Here is a 27080-nt window from a genome sequence, read left to right on the forward strand (position 1 = left end):
TTGTCGTCTTAAATAAGCTCCGTAAACCGTATTCAGGTGATTCAGTGCGGATGCTGCAGGGATCTCTGTACAACGATTAGTTTGAATTGAGTTCAGTTCGGTACAATCGAATCGAACTCGAACTCAAACTGAACTCGTAGCGGATGAAGTACACAAATCAGCAGTAAAGTTTAATAAAAAATACTATGAAATTGAAGAAATCACAAACATTGCAAATTTAGGGGAAATATTATGAGTGATAAGGAGAAAATGCCAGATAATTCAGGTGACCATGGGAATACACCAGTAAGTATTCAGTTAAATTATTTATAAAAATAAAAATCCATGTGACAGGCTTTATTTAATTTGATTAGTTTCCATTTAGTTGGTGTAAGGTGAAAAAGTGTCGACTAATTTTTAGGTTAGTATATGTGACAGACAATTATTAATAGTCCCTAACTTAGTGGAACCAAATTTTAATTTACAAATATATTGATCTCTGTAAAGATAAAATCATATACATTAAATAATTAAATTTACCAATGATTGTCTGCATACCTCATATATTCCTAGGCTACCCTTAGACTTTAAAGACCTTCCTATGTCTCAGGGGAAAAGAGTAAGTTAGGTTTTAACCAAACTAACCCTCACTGGTTTATTCATTATGCATAGATCATGTCAGTTATGATGTCCTGTACCAGGTATTGAAGAAAAGGGCTCTCAACAACACTAAGAGCCACACCAATAGACGCTATTAGTATCTATTAGTTAGTACTTAGTGGTAAGTTACCTACCCTATTAAAAGCACATAGGTATCCCACTCATCGCTGATTGACATAACTCTGTCTCAATTTATAAAACTTACACACTTATTGTGTTATAGGTGTTTATCTTAAGTCTCTTATTGTTCTCGTTCAACCTATTTTGAAGTTCCACACTAAGCCTCCATTCCTCACTCCAAGCTCTCAATAACTTAGGCTAACTTACCTATCACAGAAAAGTAACTTAGGCTATTTCCCAAATCAGAATCAGGAATATCTTAAGTTAACTCTACGACATCCATCCAGTGCTCATGCAATATCTCGTGTGCAAAATAAGTTTTGACTTTTCTTAATACCTTGTTAGAATTATTAAGTAAAGTTAATAAGTTAGGTTGCTGCTATCAGTTTGGATACAGTAGGCTATTTGCCTTATTGTTGTGATGTGTTCAGTTTTTCAGTTGCCAATTTTAATTAGCCTAGCCTAGCATACCTAAGAAATCACAATTTTGCACAATTTTTTTATGTGGGCCTACAGACCTAATTTGAGGTCATTTATTTACTTGACTTAAACCCATTGCCTGTTCTATATTACAGTCCCAAACAACAAAATACATGACTTTTTAATGCCGGTAGGCCTACTTTTAACTGAAGTCTATGTTACAAGCAACCTAATCTTTTTATTCTTTTTCGATAATAGAGATTGGTAAGTTCTTAAAGTTATTTGTTTGTTTAGAAGAGCGTTGTTGGTGACATTGAGTTTCAAGTGTCTCAGGTGATTGGTCGACTAGAGGAAGCAGTGGAGGGGAGGAGTGGGGTGACCCCTGCCCCACCCTCCCTGGGACCCCTACCTACTCGAACTGCAGAAGACATCTACACTCAACTTGAGGTAACATGTCTCCTTCATCTCCTTCATTTTTTGTGGTTTTTTTCCTCCTGATCACAGTTTAAACTATAACTAGAGGTTAAAATACCTTAATACGTCAATTTGATCAACGTCGCCGATGAGCGGCAACCTTTTAAAATAGATAAAAAATAAAGTGGTTGTCCGAAATGGCTTTAAAGTGGTTGTCCGAAATGGCTTTAAAGTGGTTGTCCGAAATGGCTTTGCCCCCTTCATTTCACTTAATCAGAGCTCAATGTAACTATTACCCCTATAGGCCTACAGTGTGATTGAAAAGAGCCGGAACGGTGATAAATATTGTTTACTATTAGCCTATAGATAAAATAATGAAACTTGGTAAGTCAATTATAGCCTACTCTTTTAAGCTATTATTACTTTTCTATCCCTTAACCCTACAATAAACCCTCAGATAATAAAAATTTGTCTTTTGCTGGGCATGCTTGAAGAGCATATTGTCATTGTAGTTAAGTTACCTCTGGCTTGACCATGTTAGTTGAACTGTGGTAGGTCTACTTAATTGTCTCTATATTACAGTGAGAGTATGTAACTTTGAAGTCAAGGTTTTAAGTTTTAAGTCTGTTATTTTTTCATCAAAATATTTTACTCACAGTTTTGATTCAAGCAGTATTCAGCAAAGTTTCTACGAATTGTGAAATCTCAAACAAAAGCTGTAGGCCTAACAAACATTTAATTTGATTTGACAGAGCCTGTTGGTGGAAGTGACTCAAGAGGATGGTAGCACGCTGCCGGAGCCTACGGGACTGTCTATGTTGGCTCTTGTGTGTCACGCAGTGTCTGTCCACGCTGGCAGTCTAGACAGAGGACAACTGCAACAGCTGAGCAACAGAGTCACCTCGGACACCAGCAAGTGGCTGTCACAGCTGTTTAGGTACAACCCCTTTAAAGAAAAATCTCCTAACATTGACTTTCTAATCCGCTTTGAACACAAATTGTCACCGCTGTAATGTAATTAGGCCTGATTGTAGGACTTGCCTGAAAAGTTACAGTTCAGTGGCTTATAGATACATAATAAAAAGTCTCCAAACATAACACTATTGTGTATCTATTTAATTTAATACTATCTATTACTCCCTGTAACTTTCCCAAAAAAACAAACTAAACTCCATATCACCTTTAAAAAGAAATACTAATCAGCCTCTTGGCTTTCTTTTAAAATATAATTGTAGGACTTTGATTTATAGGGAGATCATGGATCAGTTTAAAGAACTTTTTCATTTGCGGCAAAAGTATACATTTTTTAATCTCATAATGATCACATAGGCTAACTGTTCTGCGATTGTAATAATAAAAGTTGGCTTGGCTCAGCCTACTTTCAATAAAACACCAAGATTTCCCATTTCAGTAAAAAATACATTATTCCGATTGTTGTGCAGTCCCAATTGATTTGGATATTTTGAGTTATACAGTGGATTACATATTTCTTAAGAGGACAAACAGATATCTACCAAAAGAATAAGACTCTGAAAACCAGGGAGATGGCCTAAGCCCCAAGCCTAAGGCCCCATTGGATGACACAAAATCCAGAAGCTTTCCACAATCAAATAAAACTGAGTAAGACAGAAGAAAGAAATGGTAATTGTTAAATCTTCGAAACATGATTCTCAATTTTGTTTTACCAGATAAAAATACATTTCAATAGCACATTCTTTCCTGGAAGGGTCTAGGTCCCAAGGCGCTTCATCCGTCAGTGTCAGATAATTGCACACCTTATATGGCTGCGTCATTTTTACATAGCTAACAACCATTGGCGATTGGTGGGATAACTTGGTGACTAAATCTCCACACTCTACTGCTAGACCATCTTGCTCGACACAATCGCTTGTGAGTGAATTAACTGTTGTAAGATTTAAATTTTTTCATTTTGATTCAGAACTGCACCAGAACTAATCGGAAATTCAAAATAGAGCATTCCTTGTTCCAAGATAGTTTTTGTTCCCATATTTGTAATTGTTCCCACCAGAATATCATTCCAGGGTTCCTACAAACCTTTCTAGTGTTTGTTCTGTCTGACAGGCTAGGCGAGTGTGGCGTCTGCTACCACGAGGACCAGCTGGAAGGTGTAGTCAGAGTGACCAGGTCTCTGTTACATGCCAAGTACCCCCACTACCTACAGGAGGGCTACGAGGTGATGAAGACTAAGCCTCCAGTGATCTACAGCAACATCGCATCTCCCCTGGGCATCGTACAACACATCTGTCGACAGGTCAGTAGATACAGTGTGGTAGTGATGTCTTTTAATTGGAAAAGGGAAATATAAACTATACGCTCACTCAACTCAATTTCAATTTCTACATCGATCATGACAAAAAAAGCTTACGACCATAATGCTGATTTAAGTAACCAAAGTAATTTTGCATTCAGCCTGTGAGTCATAATTCATAATGCCTTTTCAGATTGTGCCATAATTGTCTTACAGTTTCTACCCATTTCATCAGCTTCCATCCATGCCTTTATTCCTCAGGAACATTCATACATGTACACACGTGCATTAAAACTGATAGCAGATTTGACTTGGAAGATTTCTAGACTTTCTGTTTTAAACCATTTAAACCTGAAATTTTGAAGCTAATGCTCTAACTAAAGTTTCCATTTCCTCATGCATTATGTAATACACTCTCACTCACTGATGTCTGATGTTTTAGTGACAAGTTTTGAACATCTCCCTGATGTTACAGCTAGGCCTGCCTCTACATTGTGTGAGAGCTGTACCTTGTACAACTCTGTTTGCTGGACACAAGATGGACGTAGCAGCTCTAGAACGTCTAGTAGAGGAGGACAAGTCAGCAGGAAGACTGCCCTTGATAGTTTTAGCTGATGCTGGTAATTGTCGTTGATTTTTGTTTCAATCTTGAACTTTATTCACAAAATTAACTGTCTGTTCGCTAATTGCCGTCGGTACCACAACCACCTTGGTGTATCAGCTCAGAAGCCAACTCAAGAAGGCAACTTCTATTTCCCATCTTAGAGTTAAATTGGACTCAATCTGATAGCCAGCGCCAGGAACAACAGATTAGACATAAACTGCTGTGCAAATGACCACAACTAGTATGTGTCCAAAAAAAAAACACCTTTTTACCCTCCCTGTTGCAGCAAACCTAAGTACTCATTAAACTAATTCTATTTAAATAAGTAATAATAGGTGTGATATTTTTAAGGAGACATATTAGTGTAAATCCAATCAGGCAAATGGAAGTTGGCCTAGTCTGCAGGTTTGCTGCGGCGGGGGTATTTTATATTTAGAATTGTTTTAAACATATTTTAAAACATTTCTTTTAAAGCAGTTTTATTATTTATCAATCTCCAGCTACATAGATATTTTAAACCTCAAAATGTAGAATAAAGTGGATTATTTTATCTTATGGAGTGGAAAATACAAGATCCATTTAGGGAAAAAGATAAAACTAATTGACAAAAACAATTATTGTATTTTCCTTGTGCCATGCAATCTCAGTTCAATAGCGATTGATTATGCTTTTTAAAGATGTTGTCAGGCCCCAAAGCAGAATGGTTCCTACGTGTCTGCAACGGCCTGTGAAAACCTCAAAATGTGTCCGCAAGCGCTAAAACTAAAAAGCTAAATAATGACATATACAGGGTGTCCGGTCATAAGTGTTAAATAAAATTTTGCATTAAACTACATGGTAATGGTGACAGAATGTCGCAAATTTGAGGTTCCCAACTTCAACAGTTAGAGAATAACAAATAAATTAAGATTTTTCAAAAATTATTGTAGTTGTTATGAAAAAGGTTATTTTACTCTGTTAAAAATGCACTTACTGTCAGTTTCAATGTCATTTTCAGAATCCTCACAAAATTTTAAATAAATATAACACATAATCGTTGGGGTACGTAAAAATATTCTATTTAAAATTCTTCGTTAAACAAATTATTTTTATATCGACAAAAATGTAAATAACATTCAGCAGTTTATTTCTCGGTTGTTGAGTTCCGGAGAGGTTATCAAATATGACTAAAAAGTTCCTTATTTAAAGGGCTTTACAATGATGTATAACAACATTTACCTACTGTCAAATCCATGGTAAATGTTACGCACTATTGTGAAAAATCACGGTCAAGCCAAAACAGATATTGTAAAAAATAATAAAATTTTACTTACTATTTTATGAGCTGACCACTGATGATGAGGGTATGTATAATTTATGATTGACCAGACTACACTTCCATCAAACTAAAGAGTTTTTTTTAAGACTTTGGAAAATTTGTAATTAAAAAACACAACACATTAGTAAAAAACATAATACACACTACAATTTAAATATGAAATGATAGTTAACCCATTAAACAAATCAATGACACACTTTGTCCGAAGCACAAATCACAGTTTGGGTGTAAAGTGCCCACCGTTTTCCCGCAAGCAGGCCCTAGCTCTTTTGCGGATTGCGCCAACTGTGACCTCATACGTCAATTTTTCCCTTACTTTCCCAGCAGCCTCAAAGATTCTCTCCCGTAACTCAACTTCAGAGTTTACAACAGTTGAGTAAACTAGACTTTTCATGTAACCCCAAACAAAAAAATCTAACGGGCTCAAGTCTGGAGATCGAGGAGGCCATGTCACACTTCCTCCACGTCCAATCCATGTCGGGTAGTTTTGGGATAGCCACAACCGAACGCTTTCAGTAAAATGTGGTGGAGCACCATCCTGCTGAAATATGATTTCAGCTCTTTGTTGAGGATCAATTTCATCCAACAACTGAGGTAGAGAGTGCTGAAGAAAATCTAGATATAAATCACCGTTCAGATTTCCTTCGAAGATATGAGGACCAATTAACCGATCTCCAATCACACCTGCCCACACGTTGATCCCAAACCTTTTTTGAAAAGAAGCTTCTCTGGAGGCTTTTGGATTTTCATTATTCCAAAGATCAAATCAAATCAAATCAAAACATCTTTATTTTCCTTACATGTACATGGGTACAAAAATAGTGTCAAGTATAAAGTACTAAACTAGCTTAAAGATATAAATACATTTTAAGTATGAATAGGTATTTATTCAATGAGTTCCTCCATTGTATAAGGCGCCTTTTCTATTAAATGTTTTTTTAATTTAGATTTAAATAATTTATAATTTGACTCCTCCTTTATAGAGGCAGGCAATTTCCTTAGAATTAGTGATCCAGCAAAAGTTGGTTTTTTTTTGGAGAATTCCAGCTTATAGGTTGAAGTTACAATATTCTTTTTATGTCTTGTATTGTAACTATGTGGCACAACTGGCTCATATTTTAGGCTGTCTCTTTTAGCTATACATGCTATTTCAAAAGTATACGCTGCAAAAACTGTTAAAATATTTAGATTTTTAAAGTGAGATTTAACTGATTCATCTTTTTTAAGGTGTAACATAGTTCTAATGGCTTTTTCTTGCATGATTAGAATTTTATTTAAATTTTTAATCGTAGTTGCCCCATATAGTCCAATGCCATAGTTTATGTGAGAATGAATATGGGCGAAATATATTTTTTTAAGTGCATCTAAATTGCACAAATAAGACATTCTTTTCAATGCGTACACTCCAGAATTAAGCTTTTTTAACAATTTTTCAACGTGTTTATTCCAACTTAGATGTTCATCTACATAGAGACCTAAAAGTTTGGCTTCAGAAAGTTGTTCTATTGATTCTGAATCAATGATCAAATTGGGTTCAAGTTTCTGTTTACTTTGTTTAGTCGAAAAGGACATAAAGTTTGTTTTTGTTGTATTAAGATTCAAATTATTATTTTTTAGAAATTGTTGTATACTATACAATTCTACAAAGGCCGAAATTTCCAACTCCTCTTTACTTTTCCCCGCCACTGTTAAATTTGAATCATCTGCATATAAACAAATCTTACTCTTTTGAGGATTAACAATACTTTTAGGCAATTCTTTTATATAACATAAAAACAAAATTGGTCCCAAAATTGAACCCTGTGGCACCCCCCACTTAATTCTACGTTTATGAGAGTTAAATGTAGTTAAATAATTGTTTTTGTTTGATTTTATTTCAACAAATTGCATCCGACCATCCAAATAAGATTGAAACCATTTTAAGGGGACTCCCATTATTCCAAGACTTTCCAGTTTCTCTAGCAAAATTGAATGACAAACACTATCAAATGCTTTAGAGAGATCCATGTATATCCCTAGAACATTTTCACCGTTTTCAATTGATTCTACGATGGACTCAATGAAGTCAGTAGCTGCTGTTATTACTGATCTACCATTTCTGAAACCATGTTGAGAATTATCAAATAACTTATTTGATTCAAGATAATCTACCAATCTAATGTACATTGCTTTCTCGTATACCTTTGATACAGCAGGGAGCAATGAAACAGGTCTATAGTTAGATATTTCAGTAACTTCGTTTTTTTTATGTAAAGGAATTACCTTTGCAATTTTTAGTTGATGCGGAAATAAGCCAGACACAAAAGAGGAATTCACCAAATGTACAAGTGGCTTTACTAAAAGGTTCCCTACATATTTTAATAATTTAGTTGGTATATCATCATAACCACTAGACATTTTATTCTTAAGTGAACCAACAATTCTTTCCATTTCCTTCTCATCTACAGGAGTGCACTTAAATATCCTACTTTCAAAAAGCCCTTTTGTTTTATTTACATCGCTAACTTGATTAGTTGTTCCTCTATTTTTATCTAAAGGTTGCCTAACACTAAAGCTATCTACAACATCTATAAAGTAATTATTAAACATGTTTGCAACATAAGTAGGATTTTCAATTAGTACATCATTCAGTCGAAGACTAATATTCTCTGAGTAAGTGTTTTTTTTGTTTGAAACTTCATTATTAATTATTCTCCATGTGGTTTTGTTAATGTTACTTGAATTATGAATTTGGAAATCAAAAAACTTCTTTTTACTCTCAGTAATTTTTTTATTTAATATTTTTTTTCTTTTATTTAGTTTAGAGAAAGTACATTTATTTTGTACTTTTCTAGCTATTCTACTCATTTTTATAATTTCCTGTTTTTCTTGTTTAATTTCTGGATTTATCCAGGATTTCTTTGTGTTGTAAATTTTGACAAGTTTATTTTCAAAACATAAATTGAAATAGTAAATTAACGTTTTGTAAAAAATATTGTACTTTTCTGTTACCGGTGCTAAATAAACATCATTCCAGTTTTCCTTTTCCAGCATTTGATAAAATTGGAGCTTATTTTCTTCTGAGAATTGTCGGGATTTTTTAAAAATGTAATTGTTTTTTATACATTTATCTAAAATATTTATTTCTAAGATTTGTCCATCGTGATCTGAAAGCTCAGTTATGACTCCTGTGGTCTTTAATTCATGGATTGGAATGTTTGTTAGAATGTTATCAATAGCCGTTACTGAGTTAGCTGTGACCCTTGTTGGAAAATTTACTAAAAATTTCAAACCGTGAGATTTTAACAAATTATCAAAATCCTTGCTTTGTTTGCTGTTTACTAAAACATTTATATTAAAATCTCCTACTATTACCACCTTTTTGTTTTTTGATAACACATAGTCACATAGAATACCTAATCGACTTAAAAATTCATTAACACTACTTGCAGGTGATCTATATATACCAACCAAAAGAATTTCATCCCCTACAAAAAAATATTTTGAACAACAGAACTCAAACACTTTTTCTTCCCTTAACACTTCAATATTAGCATAGTTCACCTGCTTCCACTTTAAACCAAGCTTAGATAATATCAAAACACCTCCACTTTTAAATTTTTCCCGAGTGTAATCTGAATTTATCATAAAACCGTTTGGATTTATGTATTTATATATTTCTAAGATGCATATTGTGAATATTTATCACACCTTCTCTGGTAAAACGGGATTCGTCAGTCCATAGTATTTTTTTAAGAAAGTGATATTCAACAATATCACGTTGAAGAAGCCAGCGGCAGAACTCCTTTCTGGATTCGAAGTCACGAGGCTCCAATCCTTGGACCTTTGTAAAATGATACGGATGGAAGTTATTGTCCTTCAACACTTTATGTACTTTCCACCGGGACATACTAGTTTCAAGGGCAAGCTGCCTAACACTAGTAGTAGGATTATCCATAACTCTCTGAATTACACCCTCTTCAGCTGCAACATCATGCACAGGTCCTACTTCTTTCTTCTTCTTCTCAACCGATCCTGTTTCCAGCAAACGTTGATGCACTCTAGTAAACACCTGAGTACTGGGGGTGGTGCGATCAGGATACCGATTCTGGTACTCTCTCTGAGCAGCCGACGCATTACCGTTACACAAACCATAAATAAAATGCATTTCAACATACTCCCGAATCAAAAAAGACATAGTTGACCGATCACTGTCCACATGTGACTGATAGATCGTTTTAAAATATGACTACTGGTTCGCTTTGTTTTCTTATCGCTTGGATAAAGTATTGTTATCAGTAAAATACCTGAATCTATTGACTAAATCCATTCAACAAAATAGAAATTCCGGGAGATAATTTAAATCTTATATGAAAATTATACGATAACCGTAACTTTATCACAAACACATTTTACTACTATGTTTCTTTTCTTAGCTGGGTAGTTATAAACAAAGCGTTGCATGCGAGAAAGAAATACAAATTATTTGTTGCCTGCACTTAAATGTATTATTCTTCACAATAGATTTTCTTTGCCCTACCATGTTTTTTCACAATAATGATCGAATTACATTAGGAAATTTGAAATTCGGTAAAAACTATTATACACCATTGTAAAGCCCTTTAAATAAGGAAGTTTTTAGTCATATTTGATAACCTCGCCGGAACTCAACAACCGAGAAATAAATTGCTGTATGTTATTTACATTTTCGTCGATATAAAAAATAATTTGTTTAACGAAGAATTTTAAATAGAATATTTTTACGTACCCCAACGATTATGTGTTATATTTATTTAAAATTTTGTTAGGATTCTGAAAATGTCATTGAATTTGACGGTAAGTGCATTTTTAACAGAGTAAAATAACCTTTTTCATAACAACTACAATAATTTTTGAAAAATCTTAATTTATTTGTTATTCTCTAACTGTTGAAGTTGGGAACCTCAAATTTGCGACATTCTGTCACCATTACCATGTAGTTTAATGCAAAATTTTATTTAACACTTATCACCGGACACCCTGTATATATATATATATATATATATTCACTCTTTAGGGCTACTAGTAATATAGTTAAATAAAATAAGTAAATTTCAATAACTTGTATAGCCTACTTTTAAAACAAAAAACTAAAAAACTATTAAGGGGTAGGCATAATCAGGTTATTTAAATTTACTTTTTTTTTAAATACGTATATTTATACACATACCTTAACAAGTGTTAACAAGGTCTTCAGAAGTAAAACTTTAAATGTACTATAGTTTCTTTATATAAACACACCAAACAGAAATAATCTATATTTACATTATTTATATTACATAGCACATAGTCTGGTTTTGTTAGTTCTTGAAACATGGCAGTGCTTTTCCAATATCTTCTTGTATTCTTTTAACAACCTTGGAGCTTAGGCCTACTGATTTTGATAGAAGTTTGCTTCTTGAAGCTGGCTTAAAATGTTCATAGTATCTTGTGCCATATCTATTACACAAGGCAAGTTTCAAAAACTTCCTATTGCCTTGGTAGCCAGCAGGAGGCCCATTAATCTGGATGAAGGTTAACATATCTGTGGTCCCAGTCTCATCATAGGACATGTCACTAGCAGCTGGTCTTTTTGACATAACATTGGTGATAATGGATCCCCAGCTTTCACAAATTGCTTCAGAAACTGGTGTAGTAATTAGCCACTTCAACAGCTTTATGGCCAGTGGGTATTTCCCTTGAAAATCACACACAGTCTGCTTCAAAATAAACTTATAATCAACTGTATTGCCATTCATACGTTCATATACTATTTTGTCAGAGAGATTTGACAACAATTCTTTGTATTCAAAAAATATTTCCATTTTGTCTACTGAAGAAAGGAATGGATAAGAACAAACACTTATCATCTCAAAAAAGTCCTCAGCAGATTCAAAACTCTTATTGGCTACTTCAACGGAAACATTATTTTTTGGATAAACCAAAAAGTCAAAATTAAATAGGAAATCTGCTATCCTAATTACCTTGATAGACTGATTGTTAGCTTCATAAACACTCAACTAAAACATAAACTTCACAAACAGAGCAGATAACACGCTCACGAGAAGGCCGAGAATACATTGTATATTTCACTCATTCGCAAACGCAAAACCCATTACTCAAATAATGCCAACATTAGTTATACATTTTACAGTAACAAAGGTCACGCACCCACGCACCACAGAGTTAACACAATAGGGCTGGAATGCCTTTTCTCTTCCGAAATCAACAACGTAATGGCGTTTTTCTATTTCGCAACACTATCGCCAGATACGGTACAGTGCGTCTTCATAGCTCAGTCATCCGCGCGCACTTGTAAGGTGGAGGGAGGGTGGTTGCTGTCTGTCAGGTGACTGCGCCGGGCCAATGGGAGAGCGGTAGGAGGGCGTGGCCTGCAGACAGATACCGAGCGGAGCGGCAGACGGCATCCGGCAGTCGAGCAGCGCGGTTCTCTCCTCTTCGACGTGATGTGTGTAGTAGCGTGTTCACTCGCGCCTGCTTTTCTTTTACTTTGCGATCTTTTTTTTCGTTTTAACCGGTAAATTTTGTCCGCGGACAAAGTATTTTTATCTATTTTTATCGAGATATTAAAAAATAATAATTTCAAGCTCGTAAATGTGTCCGCAGGCCCGCGTTTCTCGGCGTTTCGTGTCCGCGACAATGTCGCAGCGTCGCTCGTTGTTCTGCTTTGGGGTTGTCAGGAGAATCAGAGAAAAAAATTCAAAAATGTTTGTCCTTGAGCTACAAAATATTGACCAATTTATAAATCATAGTCTGATTTCCAAACAGCTTTCCTTATCATCCCACTGTTTTTCTTGTGTTTTTTAATGTCTTGCCATGGTAAAACTCCATCACAAGAAGCGAAAGTGGCTCTCTAGCCACTTTTGCTCCGTGGGATGAACAACTATTTTCATCATACTGTGAAAATAACCTTCTAGGCCTAATCGTTACAAAATTATACTACATAATTTGAGGTTAAGCAAAGTCGTCATCGATGTTTACATTTCTGTTGTTTGATTACAAACATAACTTAAAATTAGGGGTGTGCGATGCATCGAAAATGCATCGCAATTTGGATTTGATTCAATTCGATGCATCGAATCTCGATTCGATTCAGCATGCATCGAAATCACGATGCATCGATTTGGCCTCGAATCGCATCGATTCGAATCGAAAAAAATATGCTGCATCGCACACCCCTATTTAAAATATCATGTGATTAGTAACGTTTTCATAATGTAGCCTACTAATAAAATTACGCAGTAATGCCATATCCTTACCTCTTGACTTATTTGGAAGCTATCCTTCCTTGACTCTTCCAACACATAATCATAAACAACGTCTTCCCCGTTGTTGCAATAATTAATCATATGTTTAGTAATTATTATAATATGTACTATTTTAATTTTAGTAATTACTTTTATTCGATGTACACAATGTATCCTTAGTGAATAAATATGTTTTCAATTCAATGTGTTTCAAATAGTAAACAACATTTTTAATGTGAATGTCCCATAAACAAATTTTTAGGTTAGCTAACCGAAACTTTATCATATTTTTTCTGTTCCCAATTTCAAGTTATCCAAAATTGATAATTTTGTGGACGATTTAGAGAACTAAAAACGGCTGTTTTCCGGACAGTATGATGAAAACGACTTGGTTTTTGCGGTTTGCGGGTTTAACAGGTAATATTAACTGCCTCTAATGTTTGTAGGTATGCCAATAGCTGGACATGTTGACAACTTATCGCGGCTCCAAGAAGTTTGTCGTAACCATGAGCTTTGGCTTCACTTACGAGGACATTCATTGGCGGCTTTGGCTCTTACAACAACTCCCAACAACGTGAGTTTTGGGGTCGGTAATTTTACTGTACTTAGCTTTAATATTGTCCTGTGCTGTTAACAAAGACTTTCTTTTTTTATAGATATTGTAATGTTGGTATTTTTCCCTTGTGATATTTTTTTTACCCACACTGCTCACTACTCAAAATATATTGTTTATAAAATAAATATGTTATTCACCAAATCCACTGAGGTGTATAAAATTACTTCATGTTCCTATTTGACTTCAACTCTTCATTAGGGCTAGAGTTATCTATCTATCTATCTATACTATTATAAAGAAGAGGTGGTGTCTGTGTGTGTGTGTGTGTTTGTATGAGCTAATCTCAAAAACTACTGAACCTATTGGGCTCAAATTGCACACACATGAAGCTACAGTTCCGAGGATACATATAGAACTATTCCCGCTTCAATATTGACCTCGGGCTCTGCCCCGTGGGCTTTCAAAAATCGGAGGTGAGAGATTTCAAAGTAAATTTTGATTGATGGTATCCATGACCACAAAGAACAAACCTACAAAGTTTAAAAATGTAAACAAGCAGTACTAACTGTCAAATTAATTTTTATTTCACAATTCCATACAGCTGGTTCAAACATTCATTTAAATACTGCATGAATATTAGAACAGAGAGGGTAAGGATCATATTTAAAATAATGATGTCACTATTCTGAATGTAAACATTATTTAACATTACTTAAATGGAGCTGTCAAACCATACGCTAATGTCACTTTATACTCACATGCCAACCCCGTACGAAGGACGGGTACTCTGCTAGTTATCTATATAATTAATACGCTACATGAAACTTTGTCGGTTGAACTCCTCCGCCATCTCTTAACCGATTTTATCCATTGACGTCTCATTGGAAAGAGCGTGTCGCGTAGATTTGCAAACTGGCCTTACATTTTTGACAAAGTCCCTTGGGTTCTGCCCCAGTGGCTTTGAAAGTTCCCATGTTATCCTTATGAAGAACATAATTGTTTACATTTTGATCAGCTGTATAATTTAATTGCTGTTATTTATTTTTCAATTCAATGAAACGCATAGAGTACTGTTTGAGTTTGTGTAAACATAACCCCCAAAACGAAAACATATCGTGTTAGTATGGTTGTATCTTAAATTTGTGTATTTATCGTTGTTTTGTGTCGCTATGACAGATCGTGTTAGTATGATTGTAACTTAAATTTGTGAATTTATCGCTGCTTTGTGTAGATATAATTTGTTTATTTGTTGTTTTTTTTTTCTTTTAAATGCCTCCGACGCTACGACAATGAAACATAGACAGGAGGCGTAATCGTGATAACGACCGTAGCTACAGAACAGTGACACGTAATAGGCTCAACTATTAGGTTAAAATGCGCCCTAACACTACCCCAAAACAACTTTTCGTTCAAATTTGGCCCTCTATCAATGACCTGTGTTGTCTGTACAGCGAGGCATTTTGAGAAGGAGAAAACCGGCCGGAATGCTTTAGGTTTATTAATAATGAAGATAAACATGGTCTGAGTTACACACCGGTAATCTTTGAGTTGAATATTTTAAATTCATTGTAAATTCATTGTAAATATGACTGTTATTCGTTTTGAAATAACTCCTGTAATACTTTGCAATTGCTTAAATTCGAGCAACATGTACACTAGTATCTTATTGTTTTATGTTTTGCCTCTCTAGTAAGTTTGCAAAGTGAGTCTGATATTAAAAAAATTTTGTTTCAGACTCCTCGAATATCTGACAGTGCAACTCTACCAATCTCTACTTGGTTGGGAGTGCCTGGACTACCTTCGATTGTATCCTTTACTCAAATGTACTTGCTCTCAAGTTTGACCAAATACATTTCAACACCAAGAAATTTAAAAATGAGAGAGTTCAGCTAGCTTATCTGAGAAAATTAGAGCCCAGGGACTTAAAAAGTGATGTTACAAAACAATGTCATTTCCGCCTAGTATTGATCATCGTCAGAAAATATATTAATGATGTTTTAATGACATTCTAGTTTCAGGTCATAAGACATATTGTCAAATCCAATATTAAATTATAGTCACCTGTAAAAAATAGTATTTCTCATTCTCACTAAGTAATCACAATTACTTATTGTCATAATTAATTCATTGTCATTATTGTGAATATACAGTAGTGCGTCGAAAATCCAAATGTTAAAAATCCTAAACATCAAAAATCCAAATCGCTCCTGTGGGATTTAAAATATTGAATCAGCACAGAGGCAACAGATGTTTTAAAATTTCGCGGGCCAAACAGTTGGCGCGCAGCGGAGTAATGCGTGAACATGTCGAGCCAGTATTTGTTGTGTTCGCTTCCAATGCATAAACTCTACATATTATTTCAAGAAACAAACTACAGTAATATACTGAAAATACCTAAGTATAAAAACTGTTTTTATTTTATTTACTGTATCCTAGAACTGTATTTTTAATACTGTAGGCATAATTCTGTGTCTTATTAGGCATTTTTTAGGTATGTTTGAAAATCGGAACAAATCAGTAATCTGAGCAACCTACGGTCCCAATTGGTTCGGTTTTTTTTATGCTTTACTGTAGTTAACGAAAAGTATTTAGAAACCAATGCCTTTGTTAAGTTTACAAACAAGTTTTGATCAAACTATCCAGAATTATCTTTACGATTTCTAACTTGTGCGTTAATTGTTCTTCTAGGTTTGTATATCATTGATTTTGTACAATGTCTTTAACAGTTCTATTTGTTTATTTATTTTTTTTAGTTAAAAAATATCACAAAGCTGTAATAGCAGAGATACATCAAGGTACATTTTTACCATCAGTTCACATAGTGTTTTACTTAAATATGTCTACAGACATTGTACAATCCCTCAGGAATAGCAGGAGCGGCTTTACTGCTGGATCATCCTGGAAGAAGGTTGCAAGCTTTGCCGTTGTGGGCAGTGCTTCAGGTTGGTACCAATGAAGATGTGCTTAAAACTACTGTAAAGTAATTTGAATGGTCAATTAACATATTCAAAAGATCATAGCCATAGCTGTAGTGATCAGTGAGAACACTTTTGTGATTATTACTTTAATACTTTAATCTGAAATGGCGATTAACAGGACAGTGTAGGATGAGTGGCACAATCGTGTACTATTGTTAGTGACTAAGGCCGACATTTTTATTTAGATACAGCTGTTAGTGTAAAACAAAACAAATTCATTTGCCCAAACCATTTCAGTTTATAGAATTAAGAAAACAAATCATTTGAGTCAAATGCAATGATTATATCCCCTTTTATCCATATGCATGTTGTTGCTTGACATTAGCATGTGTAAAATTTGTTTACTTGTTTATTTTTTTTCTTGTTTCTACGCCAGTGGCATTTTTGTAATGAAGTAAAGTCAAAATGCTTTTAGGGAAAGTGGTCCAAACCCATTAAATGTTTTGTGGATGTGCCAGAAATTGAACCCGTCCCTCCCGCACCGAAGTCTGAAACGCTAACCACTAGGCTAGCAACACAACAAACTAATAGTCTCCTTAGAGGATTAGTTTTATCGATATGTCTAAAGTATGATTTTACTATTTTTTTAATTAACCAAAAAAGTGAATGATAACAGTGAAATAATTCCACTAAGAATTCCATTAAAATAAACTGAACTCCGGGTACAGTTTTGGTGCCATTAGAGTTCTTGGGTATCAAAATATAAAACTGAAAATCTATTTATTTGGTTGTTGGTCCTTATAATGAGAATCTATGTTTTTTGGTACCATCCCATCTCTAGTTTCAACTAATTCGGGAAACATATACAACCAAAACTATATAATTTTGTATTAACATAGAAAAAGTTAAGTATTAAAGTAACTTAGGCCTCCCTCATAACATCAAACTTGGTGACAGGACATTTATTATTTGTGAGTATTTATTTTATAGAGGTCCGTACAAAATTTAATACTACACATTTACCCTCACCCAGTAAAAAATATTGGCCGGATGAGTTGAAACTCAATGCAACAAGGGAGAAACGTTGTTGTTTGGACTAAATTAAAAACCTACAATAAAATAAAGAAGTTGGTTACGAAATGATTAACAGAAAGGGACAAATCGTTGTTATCTTGAATCCTCTCATATTGTTAAATGTGCTTAAACCTAATTAAATTTTGTAGAACATGGGACAAACAGGAATACAGCAAAGGATAAAGGAAGCTTTTGAATCCAGTGAACAACTTTGGCGAAGGCTCATAAAGTATCCTTGTCTTCGGATGTTGGTAAGTTGAAATACAAATTTGCCATTGATCCAGTAATTAGTTGTACAAATCTAGCCATTTAAGCTGAAAAATTGTGAACCTCTACGCCCTAACAAGTTGTTAAATCCACCAAATAGTGTGTAGTTGGTGACGTAGTTTTAATTTAATTAAACTTTTGTTGTTCCTTGTAGACTTTAGGGTGTCTACCAGTCGGGAATTCTGGGAAATTCGGGAAAAAGCCTGGGATTTATGAGAGGTCGGGAATAATCTAACCCTTAAAAATTAGGAATTAACAAGTCCCAAAACTTTGAAAAATTTTTCTGGATCGTGTATTCCCGATCATTGGTACGGGATTACATTTGATTCGATGCATTGAATAGAAATTCTTTTCAGTGATGATATAAAATAACGATTCGATTCATGGGGGATCAGTATCCATAATCTGTATCCATATGTGTTATTGAATCAGTATCCATATACGTTATTGTGCAATACCATGACGACGATTCCGTGACCGCAGGAGACAATGATGACGTCTACACGATCACAGACGACGACGACGTTTCCATGACTGTGGAAGACGATGTTCACGTCTACACGGTCGTGGGAAATGTTCATGATTTTGTCGCGATTTCGTACTTCGACGATGACGATTCGTGACCGCGGGAGTCAATGATGATGTCCATACGGCCACGGGAAATGTTCATGATTTTGCCGCGACTTAAATAATCGTAGTAAAACTGAAAATATTTGTAGTAGGCTTATAGGTTTTATTTTTTTAACTTCTTGAACAAATCAAAAACCTCAAGCAATGCTCGGTCCCCTGGTACTGGTTTTTATTTGTTTCACCAATAAATATCTTTATTTGTAAAATCAATAATAAAATAGGTAACATGCAATATTATGCTGCAAGTAGAGATTATGAAATAGGCAATCAGCTCTCTGACATTTCCAGCAATACTGGTTCTTCTAATGTGATTGAAAACAAAAATTTCACTCCATTGACAAGTATGAATAGAAAAATGCCTTGTTGCTTCGAATCAAGTTGCATCGATTCAAATAAAAAATATTTTGAATCTCATCGAAATTTTTTTGCTGCTTTGCACACCTATACATTTGATCCGGGATTTTCTCGGCACGTGATTTGTTCAGATCGTCGGTGATTTTGCTTCGTCGTGAGTGACAACATTTGTTGACAATGGTACCGTGACCGCGAAACAGAAAAAGTTGTAGTAACATGGAGAATGGAGCCATTTTTTTGTCGGGATTAAAAAAAAAATGGTAGTGTAATGTCGGGAAAAAGTCGGGAATTCCATTTGATAAATCTGGTAGACACCCTGGACTTAGACTAGCAACTACTACAGTGTGTTACCAACGTCATAGTGAAGTGTGATTAACACATTAGATATGATTGTTTGGCCACCTGAGCAAATAGTGACACAAGTGTGTGTGTGAGTGTTATTCTGATTAATTTAAGTTTTTAACTTCCTTAAAATAATCATGAATGGATTGAAATTGCTCAAACATTAGACTGTGGTTTTCTACTAGCCACTGTAACATCATAAATTGGTTAGCACTATTTTTATTAATCTGCCTTTACTTCAATTACTAATGTTTTTTTAGATTAAATAAATATATAGGATGGAGAGGACACAGCTAAATGCTTTTTCCTAAAAACATAATGTTTTTTTAGAAAATTAAGAGTTAGAGTTAGCGTCATTTTATGTCAAATTTTTCCCATTGTGTCCTGTCACATAGACAAAAAATGTATATTTTTGGAAGTCAAGTTGTATCGGTCACTGATGAAGTTGATTTTTATTGCTTTTTGTCTGTTAACTTCAAACTGGCCATTTTCTTAGAAGCATGTGAAAACAGATGCTTTATCTGTAATGAACATTAAGTGTATACCTACTATTAGTACTACAGTGCTGAGTAATATGATTATTACTTGTACTTAGTTTTGCTTAATAAGACTTACAGCCACTAAGGGGAAATGGAGGCGCAAAGAAACTTAAAGTTGTATTTTAAATGTGATTGTTTTTTCAGAGTCAACAACCTGGCGGGGAAGGTGGGGTCATCACCATAGCAGATATCATCACCAAACCAGTCAACACAAATGTAAGTTTTTTATCAACAAATTACAAAATATTTATCTTTTTGGAATTGTGTCTATTTTATTTGGAGATATTATACAGGGTGGTAAAAAAGTCCCTGGACAGTTAAATATTTTAAAAAATAATGCAGATAGAGCTACAATACTTGGTACAAAGTTACAGGGCATAACACTCTATTTTAACACATATTCAGTGATCCAATAACTCTTCAGGGGGACGGCCCACAAGGAGTCGCAAGAAAATCTTAAATGAAAGCATAGGTCAATATGCACATCAAATTAAAGGTCTTTTTTAGTAGAATACAATGCCGCAAACTGCACGTCAAAAGGTTGATCTTGCGCAAAATGGCAGATGTTCAAAGATTTCTTGAATCCGCCATTTTGAATCTTTGAATGACTGCCATTTTATACTCAGGCATTCTTTTGAGCTTGAATTTCCGGCATCGTAATCTACTAGTGAAGACCTTTAATTTGATGTGCATATCGACCTATGCTTACGTTAACAATTTTCTTCCGAGTCCTTGGGCTGTGCCCCCTGAGGAGTAAGCGTATAATAGCAATGTTAATTGAATGAATCTTTGAACATCTGCCATTTAGCGCAGGATCAACCTTTTGAAGTGCGGTTTGCGGCATTGTATTCTACTAATAAAGACCTTTAATTTGATGTGCATATTGACCTATGCTTTCATTTAAGATTTTCTTGCGACTCCTTGTGGGCTGTCCCCCTGAAGAGTTATTGGATCACTGAATATGTGTTAAAATAGGGTTTAATGCCCTGTAACTTTGTACCAAGTATTGTAGCTCTATCTGCATTATTTTTTTAAATATTTAACTGTCCAGGGACTTTTTTACCACCCTGTATACAGTGGAGTCCCGATAATCCGAGCTTCGGTAATCCGAAAGTCCGCTTAATCCGAAACCAAAAAAATATATTTTTTAAATTTTTTTTCATAAAAGAAGTAAAATTTTGAAAGTTTTTTAAACTTTTTTGAAATTTTTCGAAATTGTTTTGAAATTTTTGAATTTTTTTGAAGTTTTTTTTATTAAACTTTTAACACAGTTAGCTGTACCTTGTCAACGTATTCTGTAGCTGCCGGGCGAGATAGACTTTTTTGTAGAGTATTTTATTAAATATTTCACCAATTTTGTTATTACTGTAACATTTTTCATTTTCGTCCGCCAAATCACAAATGGATTTTATTACTGTAAGTGATAATGCTGCAGCCACTAGGTCTAGCCTTAAGTAGTGTGAAAAACAATCCCGGGCTCGGCCTGTGTCCTAAGACGAAAAAATTTCAAAAAATAAAAAAAATTAATTTTTCTTCAAAAAAAAACCGTTTAATCCGAAATATTCGGTAATCCGAAATGGGCCCGGTCCCAACCATTTCGGACTAACGGGACTCTACTGTAGTTATGTTATTCTGAACTAAACGGGACTGAACCAAGTTTGGATTAGAGAGAGTTCAGAAAAAGTGGATTTCATTCGGACTTAAAAAATAAAATTGCCATGGTGAGTTATGATTATGTTATGATCTACAAACACTAGCTGAGTTTTCTTTGTTGCAGCTATTGTTTGAAGTGGTGGCAAGTTCAGTCGTGTTCCAGTTTGTACCGGATGGCTGCCAGGAGAGAGTTGCACCATACTATGATAAACTCAACTCTTGGGTTTGTATATTAAAAATAGACCAAACACAATATACACATGTTGTAGTGTTCGTAATCCATTGGTGTGTAACAGTTTTAAAGCATCACACTCTTCTCTTCTGCGTCCTCTCCTTAACTCATGAATAACAACCAGTAGTTTGATGTACAATTAGTAGAGGTTTGCAAGTGGCTTGGATTTTGAGCCAAACCAAGCTGAGCTTTTATCCCTGCAATATTATTATTGCAAATGAAGAATGTGTCTGCAATTAAAATTCACAATGTATCTGTTATCATAGAAAATGTGTGCTAATTTTCTGTCACCACACAAAAAATATCATGGTGTCATATTTGACTTGTCTGAGAAAATGTTAGCACCCAGGGCTATTAATAATATTACTCTTGCTTGATTGGGTACTTCTTTATACAGTAGACTCCCTCTTATCCGAACACCTTTTAACCGGACTACACTCGGCAGAACTGACATCTCTTTAACTGGACAATTTTTATCAGCACATTGGTTTAACCGGACTAGATCGGCAGGAAGTGGGCAATACTGAAATGTCTGTTCTCGTGGGAAAGATTTGAGACCAGTGATCAGGTGTCTAAATACAATGCTCTCTTAAATTTGCTGACTACATCAATTGATGCAGTTGCGCAACCCCCACTACATGTAGTTCAGTATGAGGTCAGCCATTACCGGGGAACGTTTAAATCGTTGCTAGCCTGTAGCTTAGAATGTGAGCTTTATTTTGTTGTAGGTTGGTACTAAAATTTCCCGTAAAATCCCATCTGACAATGCTTTTGTCCCGGTTTCGGGGATTTTCTCTCTTCAAGCCATATTACAAAGCCACTGACTACTGATCCAGGCAGTGCTGCTACCTTTGGATGTTTTAGGGAACTACGTCCAATTTCGGGGTAACGTAGTACAATCACCGCTGCTCTTTCGTTATTTGTCAGATTGAAATATTTGAATGCCAATTGCGTTCGCTGTTACGGTGCCGCGCCGGGGCTTTGCCCGAGCCTTGCCGCCATTGGCGAGAGCGCCTTTTAAAATGCCTGCCGCACTGAACGTATTTAGTCGAATATCACAGTAAACAGTCCGTTTTTACGAGTTTTTGGGGACGTAGGTTTAACCGAAAAACCCGTTATCCGGACTGGCCTCATTCCCGAGGAGTCTGGATAAGAGGGAGTCTACTGTACTCATCTTAAAACTCTGAGGTGGTATTGCTCTCTCAAAGTCATAATAATAATATTTATTGCATTGACAAAAATGCATTATGAGAATCTCAAAATTGATTTCAAATAATAATCATACATAGGCTACATAAAAACTCATAAAGACTCATTACTAACCAGGTATAGAAAACATTATTATTTATTTTACAGTCAAATCCAGTTAGACTGTTGGTAACTCGTTAAAAATGTCACTACTAAACCGTTGTGGTCAGTACTAGAGGTTTGTTTACTATTACAGCTGGGCCAGATCCTACAGAGAGACTCGCCGCAGGTGCCTGTGGAGCTGTGTGAGTTGGAACACTCTGGTGTGGTACTGCGCTACTGTCCCTTGGAGGCCATCTCTGTACCCTCCCAGTCCGACATAGAAGCCTTTGTCAACTGTCTGGACCAGCAGTTGGTGAGTAGATATCAGCTGACGTAAATGGCTTGTTACCTGGCCGCTTTACACACCATCAGATCATCAGATGATGATTTAACATGAGAACCAAGTAAGGTTATGTTGGATGATCCAGGATTGAACATGGTAGGATTGGCAGCGATGAGCAACAAAAGAGTCCAAGGCTCGTGGAAAGAAGGATGGTTGTGACATTTAGGATTGGTGGAAATGATGGGAATATAGGTGAAATGCTAAGCCGACCTATGGGAGATGATGTAGGACCTGAAACACAATAAGATGTAGTGAAAGAAGTCGTTGGGGGTACAGGAAATATTATTTGTGGGGGGGGGGGGGAGGGTATACAAAGTGACTCAACTAAGATTATTACAATACAATAGTGGGAATGGCTCATGCCTATAGTCGTATAATGTAAGCCAATAGTCGTCGTTGTATAACCTGAACTTACCACTCTGTCTGCAGGAGATCCTGGTCGCTACTGTTGGCCACAAAGACACATTCCATCGCCTGGTGTCGTCGTCGCCCAGCCTACGTCTGGTGGAGATGCCTGGATGGGCTGGTCTAGGAGGTGTACGCTACGTACCACAGGGCTGGGAGACCCGTGTACTCACAGACCAGGTCAAACAGGAGCTCAACAAGCTCAACATCCAACTGGTGGACAGGCTGAGGGCTACAGATGCTGCGTTCTCTCTAGGTGGGTTATAAAACAGAAGGGTCAAAGTTAAAATGATTTCCTCCCTTAGCATCTTTTGGATGATTCTTTGAAGTTAGCCGTTGGAAGAAGTTTTTTTTAATCCTCTGAAGTTGTTGATCTTAGCATTGATTGTTATTTTATTAACGCCAGTAGCATTGCTTAATTATGCTACTCAGTAAGATTAGCTTTATTTTAGAGGTGTGCGAGCCTGGTATTTTTGATCGAGCTGGGTTTTAAGAAAAAATCTAGCTTTTTTCAAGCCAAACTTTTTATATCATGAATTTTACGTAATACCATTTAATAAGTTAATGTGTCACAAACCTTTCTTTTAAAAATACAATTTGATTTTGTGATTCTACATCAATATAATTCGTTCAATATAATTTTTTTCAGTTCATAAAGGGATTCACAAAACAAGGAACTAATAGAAACAACATCAAGGAACTTAAGTTTAGAAAAAATGACACCTTATTTTCTTTTTTCTTCTAAAGGCAATGTTTTCTGGAATTGTGTGGTTATTGACTAAGAATAGGTACACGGTCAAGGAAATACAATCATTGTCCTCTCCGACTGCATCATATTCGTGATTATCTCCAGTGGTCTCGGAAACATCATCATCGTCTTCCCTGATCACGACAAAATCCTAAACCTTTCCCACGTTCTTCTAAACATCTTTGTTTCCTGTTTCAACAAACCACGATCTTGGCAAAAGCATGAATTTTTCGACTGCGGGATCTTTGCAGACGCGTTCCTGCTATTGCGAAAACATCACAATGATTAAAGCTCATCTCAAGCTTAATTTTCTCTAACTTCATGGATGGTCTCAGTTCAAAATTTGAGCCGCTTGTACACCTCTTTTTATAATATTTTCAGAAATTAAATAGTTCCAATGCTTACTGCACAACATTAATACACTTGAATCACTCATCGCTGTGTAGGTGAAGGGACTGATGGACTGGCTTGTGTGAGGTTTGGAATGGTGACAGCTGACACAGACGTCGCAGAACTGCTCAGTCTTGTGGAGAGCGTGGGCAAGCAAGAGGAGGACAGTTGGAAATTTATTGACACAATGGCAGAGGTTGTCAAGAAAGGTAGGAAACTGATGCTGACATAAAAGAGTCAATCAAAATAATGTATTTCACATTCACCCTAATCATTGTCATAAAAACATACACACACCGTAAAGCTGTTGTCAGCACGTTGATTGTTCTTATTGCACAACTACACATATAGAAGCAGTTTTAGCATCTTAGAAGCCTTCATCAAGGAAGCTAGCAATGTTTTGCCAGATTCTAAAGTCAGATTTTAGAAAATGATAAATGGTTAAATGTTTCACCAATATGAATCAAACCAACGAGTTTAGTTTCCTAAATTATTTATTTTGGCTTATACAACCTAGAGTTAACTGTGTTCCTATTAGTTCAGCATTATAAACTAGATCACATCATTGACTTTTATATACTACAGTAACAGTATAGTAGACACCCTATCTACCAGTTGCAGTGATTATTTTGTTTAAATATTATAATATAGTTGAACGGGCCATTCTTTGAGTGCGCTGCTGACTAAATTAAATTTTCACCCGTAGATTTTGGTATTTTAGTAAACGTTCACTAATCCGTCCCCATATTATTACTAGCAAATTAGTGATAAGGCCAGACTAGTGGATGGTAATGTTAAAGGGTTAAAGGGAAATAAACTTGACATCAGGGCAGTCTGTTGGTTTCTTAATTCAGCTAATCTAATTTTAATCAAAAACTGGCTGTAACAAGAGAATGGGATGTATAATTCTATCGATAGTCAAAGATTGCATCTCAAATTTCCCTTACAGGTTTTGTTAACATCATTCATTCTTGTAGGTATAGAGGCAGCTACTCTAGACTTGCAGCGAGAGAATGAGGAGAAGTTATGGCAGGAAGGCATTCTACGTCAGGTGCCGGTGTTTGGATCTCTAGTCAACTGGTGGTCTCCTTCTAGCAAGGAGTCGGGCGGGGTCAAGGGACGTAGTCTCGACTTGACAGCGGGCGTCGTGGCGTCTACAGAGAATATTTACAAATACCACATGCAGGTTAGCATATAATGTTGACTGTGGGGCGGATAAGAACTTGCCATTCACTAAGTTGACTGTGGAAGATAATGTTGTTAAATACCGGTACCTACGTAAGCTAGTTTTGATCGGATGTGTTTTTATTTGCCTGAATGTGTATTTGTAACTCTTTTTCCACTATTTATTATCTGAAATTAAAGTACAAAAAGATCATTCTCTTATAATGTATTCAAAAACGATGAAGATAGGTGTACCAATTTTGAAAATTGAATTTGGAACTGTGACAAAGCTCTTGAATATTTACACACAGTCAGATATATACACATACTTTTGCCATGTAATAACGGGTATTTCACTTACAATAAATACTGTCTGATGATGATGAAATGTCAATAGTATACATTCTAATAATAGGACTACAGACTACAAAATACTTTAGTTTGCCTTAAAATATTTTTATCGTGAATAGTAAATAAATCCTATTACCTATTGTTTGCAATATTTTAGTTTTACTTAAGAAACACCGATTTTCCAGGGAGTTTCAGGAAGCTCCTCTGGAGGTAAAGGACCTCCAGAGCCTCTGGTTCAAACACCTGTTGCTGGACACTCGAGGACTCCTTCTGTCTCTTCTCAACAGAGCAACACAAACACAGCACACTAACCGTCTGACACAACCTACCACGTATAAGATACTTACTTTGTGCTCTTATTTTTGTAACCTAGAGTTCACAAGATGAAACATGCTTGTGTTTATTTTAGTTAGAAAATATATTTGTGATGTTCTAATTTAGATTTTAATTTGAAAGTGTTCTTTTGGTTGGCGTGTTTGAATGGATGGCTGTAAAATCGTGATTTGTCAGATTTTTATTTATTAATGATGAAGTGTGTAATATAAATACAATCATACATATTAGACCCTGGTGAAAAGGCGGGTCATTCTGAGCATCCCATTCGTCATTTCAACGAATAGCACTTTAATTAAGTGCTATGGAAGTTGCTAAGAAACGTAATCAGACAGTGTTTTCTTTCTTTGTCTTCCATCCTCACTTAGTTGGATTTCATTACCTTCTAATTGGACCACAAATGTGTTTGCTCAAACTTTACTTATTTATTTATAGTTTCATG

At 35.4% G+C, this 27080-nt stretch overlaps 1 protein-coding gene across 2 annotated transcripts; it reads left to right on the forward strand.

The window, feature by feature from the left end:
* The first annotated feature begins 175 nt into the window (after positions 1 to 175).
* On the forward strand, positions 176 to 26741 carry LOC128999812 (pyridoxal-dependent decarboxylase domain-containing protein 1-like). 2 transcript variants are annotated; one of them, XM_054426495.1, is made up of 16 exons: positions 176 to 285; positions 1474 to 1626; positions 2346 to 2530; positions 3676 to 3865; positions 4338 to 4482; positions 13496 to 13623; positions 15340 to 15411; positions 16452 to 16547; positions 17747 to 17848; positions 19874 to 19945; positions 21507 to 21605; positions 23059 to 23217; positions 23677 to 23908; positions 24847 to 24999; positions 25768 to 25976; positions 26491 to 26741. In XM_054426495.1, exons 1-16 carry the CDS (start codon positions 232 to 234, stop codon positions 26614 to 26616), a joined length of 2175 nt encoding a protein of 724 aa, XP_054282470.1. In that variant the 5' UTR covers positions 176 to 231; the 3' UTR covers positions 26617 to 26741. The 2 variants fall into 2 exon arrangements, with proteins under 2 accessions (XP_054282470.1, XP_054282471.1); XM_054426496.1 differs by lacking the exon at positions 176 to 285 and adding an exon at positions 377 to 400.
* Positions 26742 to 27080: the final 339 nt, after the last annotated feature.

The sequence above is a fragment of the Macrosteles quadrilineatus genome, unplaced genomic scaffold (genome assembly GCF_028750875.1).
Source record: "Macrosteles quadrilineatus isolate MER2022 unplaced genomic scaffold, UCM_ALF_1.0 Scaffold_8__2_contigs__length_117827958, whole genome shotgun sequence".
Lineage (NCBI taxonomy): Eukaryota > Metazoa > Arthropoda > Insecta > Hemiptera > Cicadellidae > Macrosteles > Macrosteles quadrilineatus.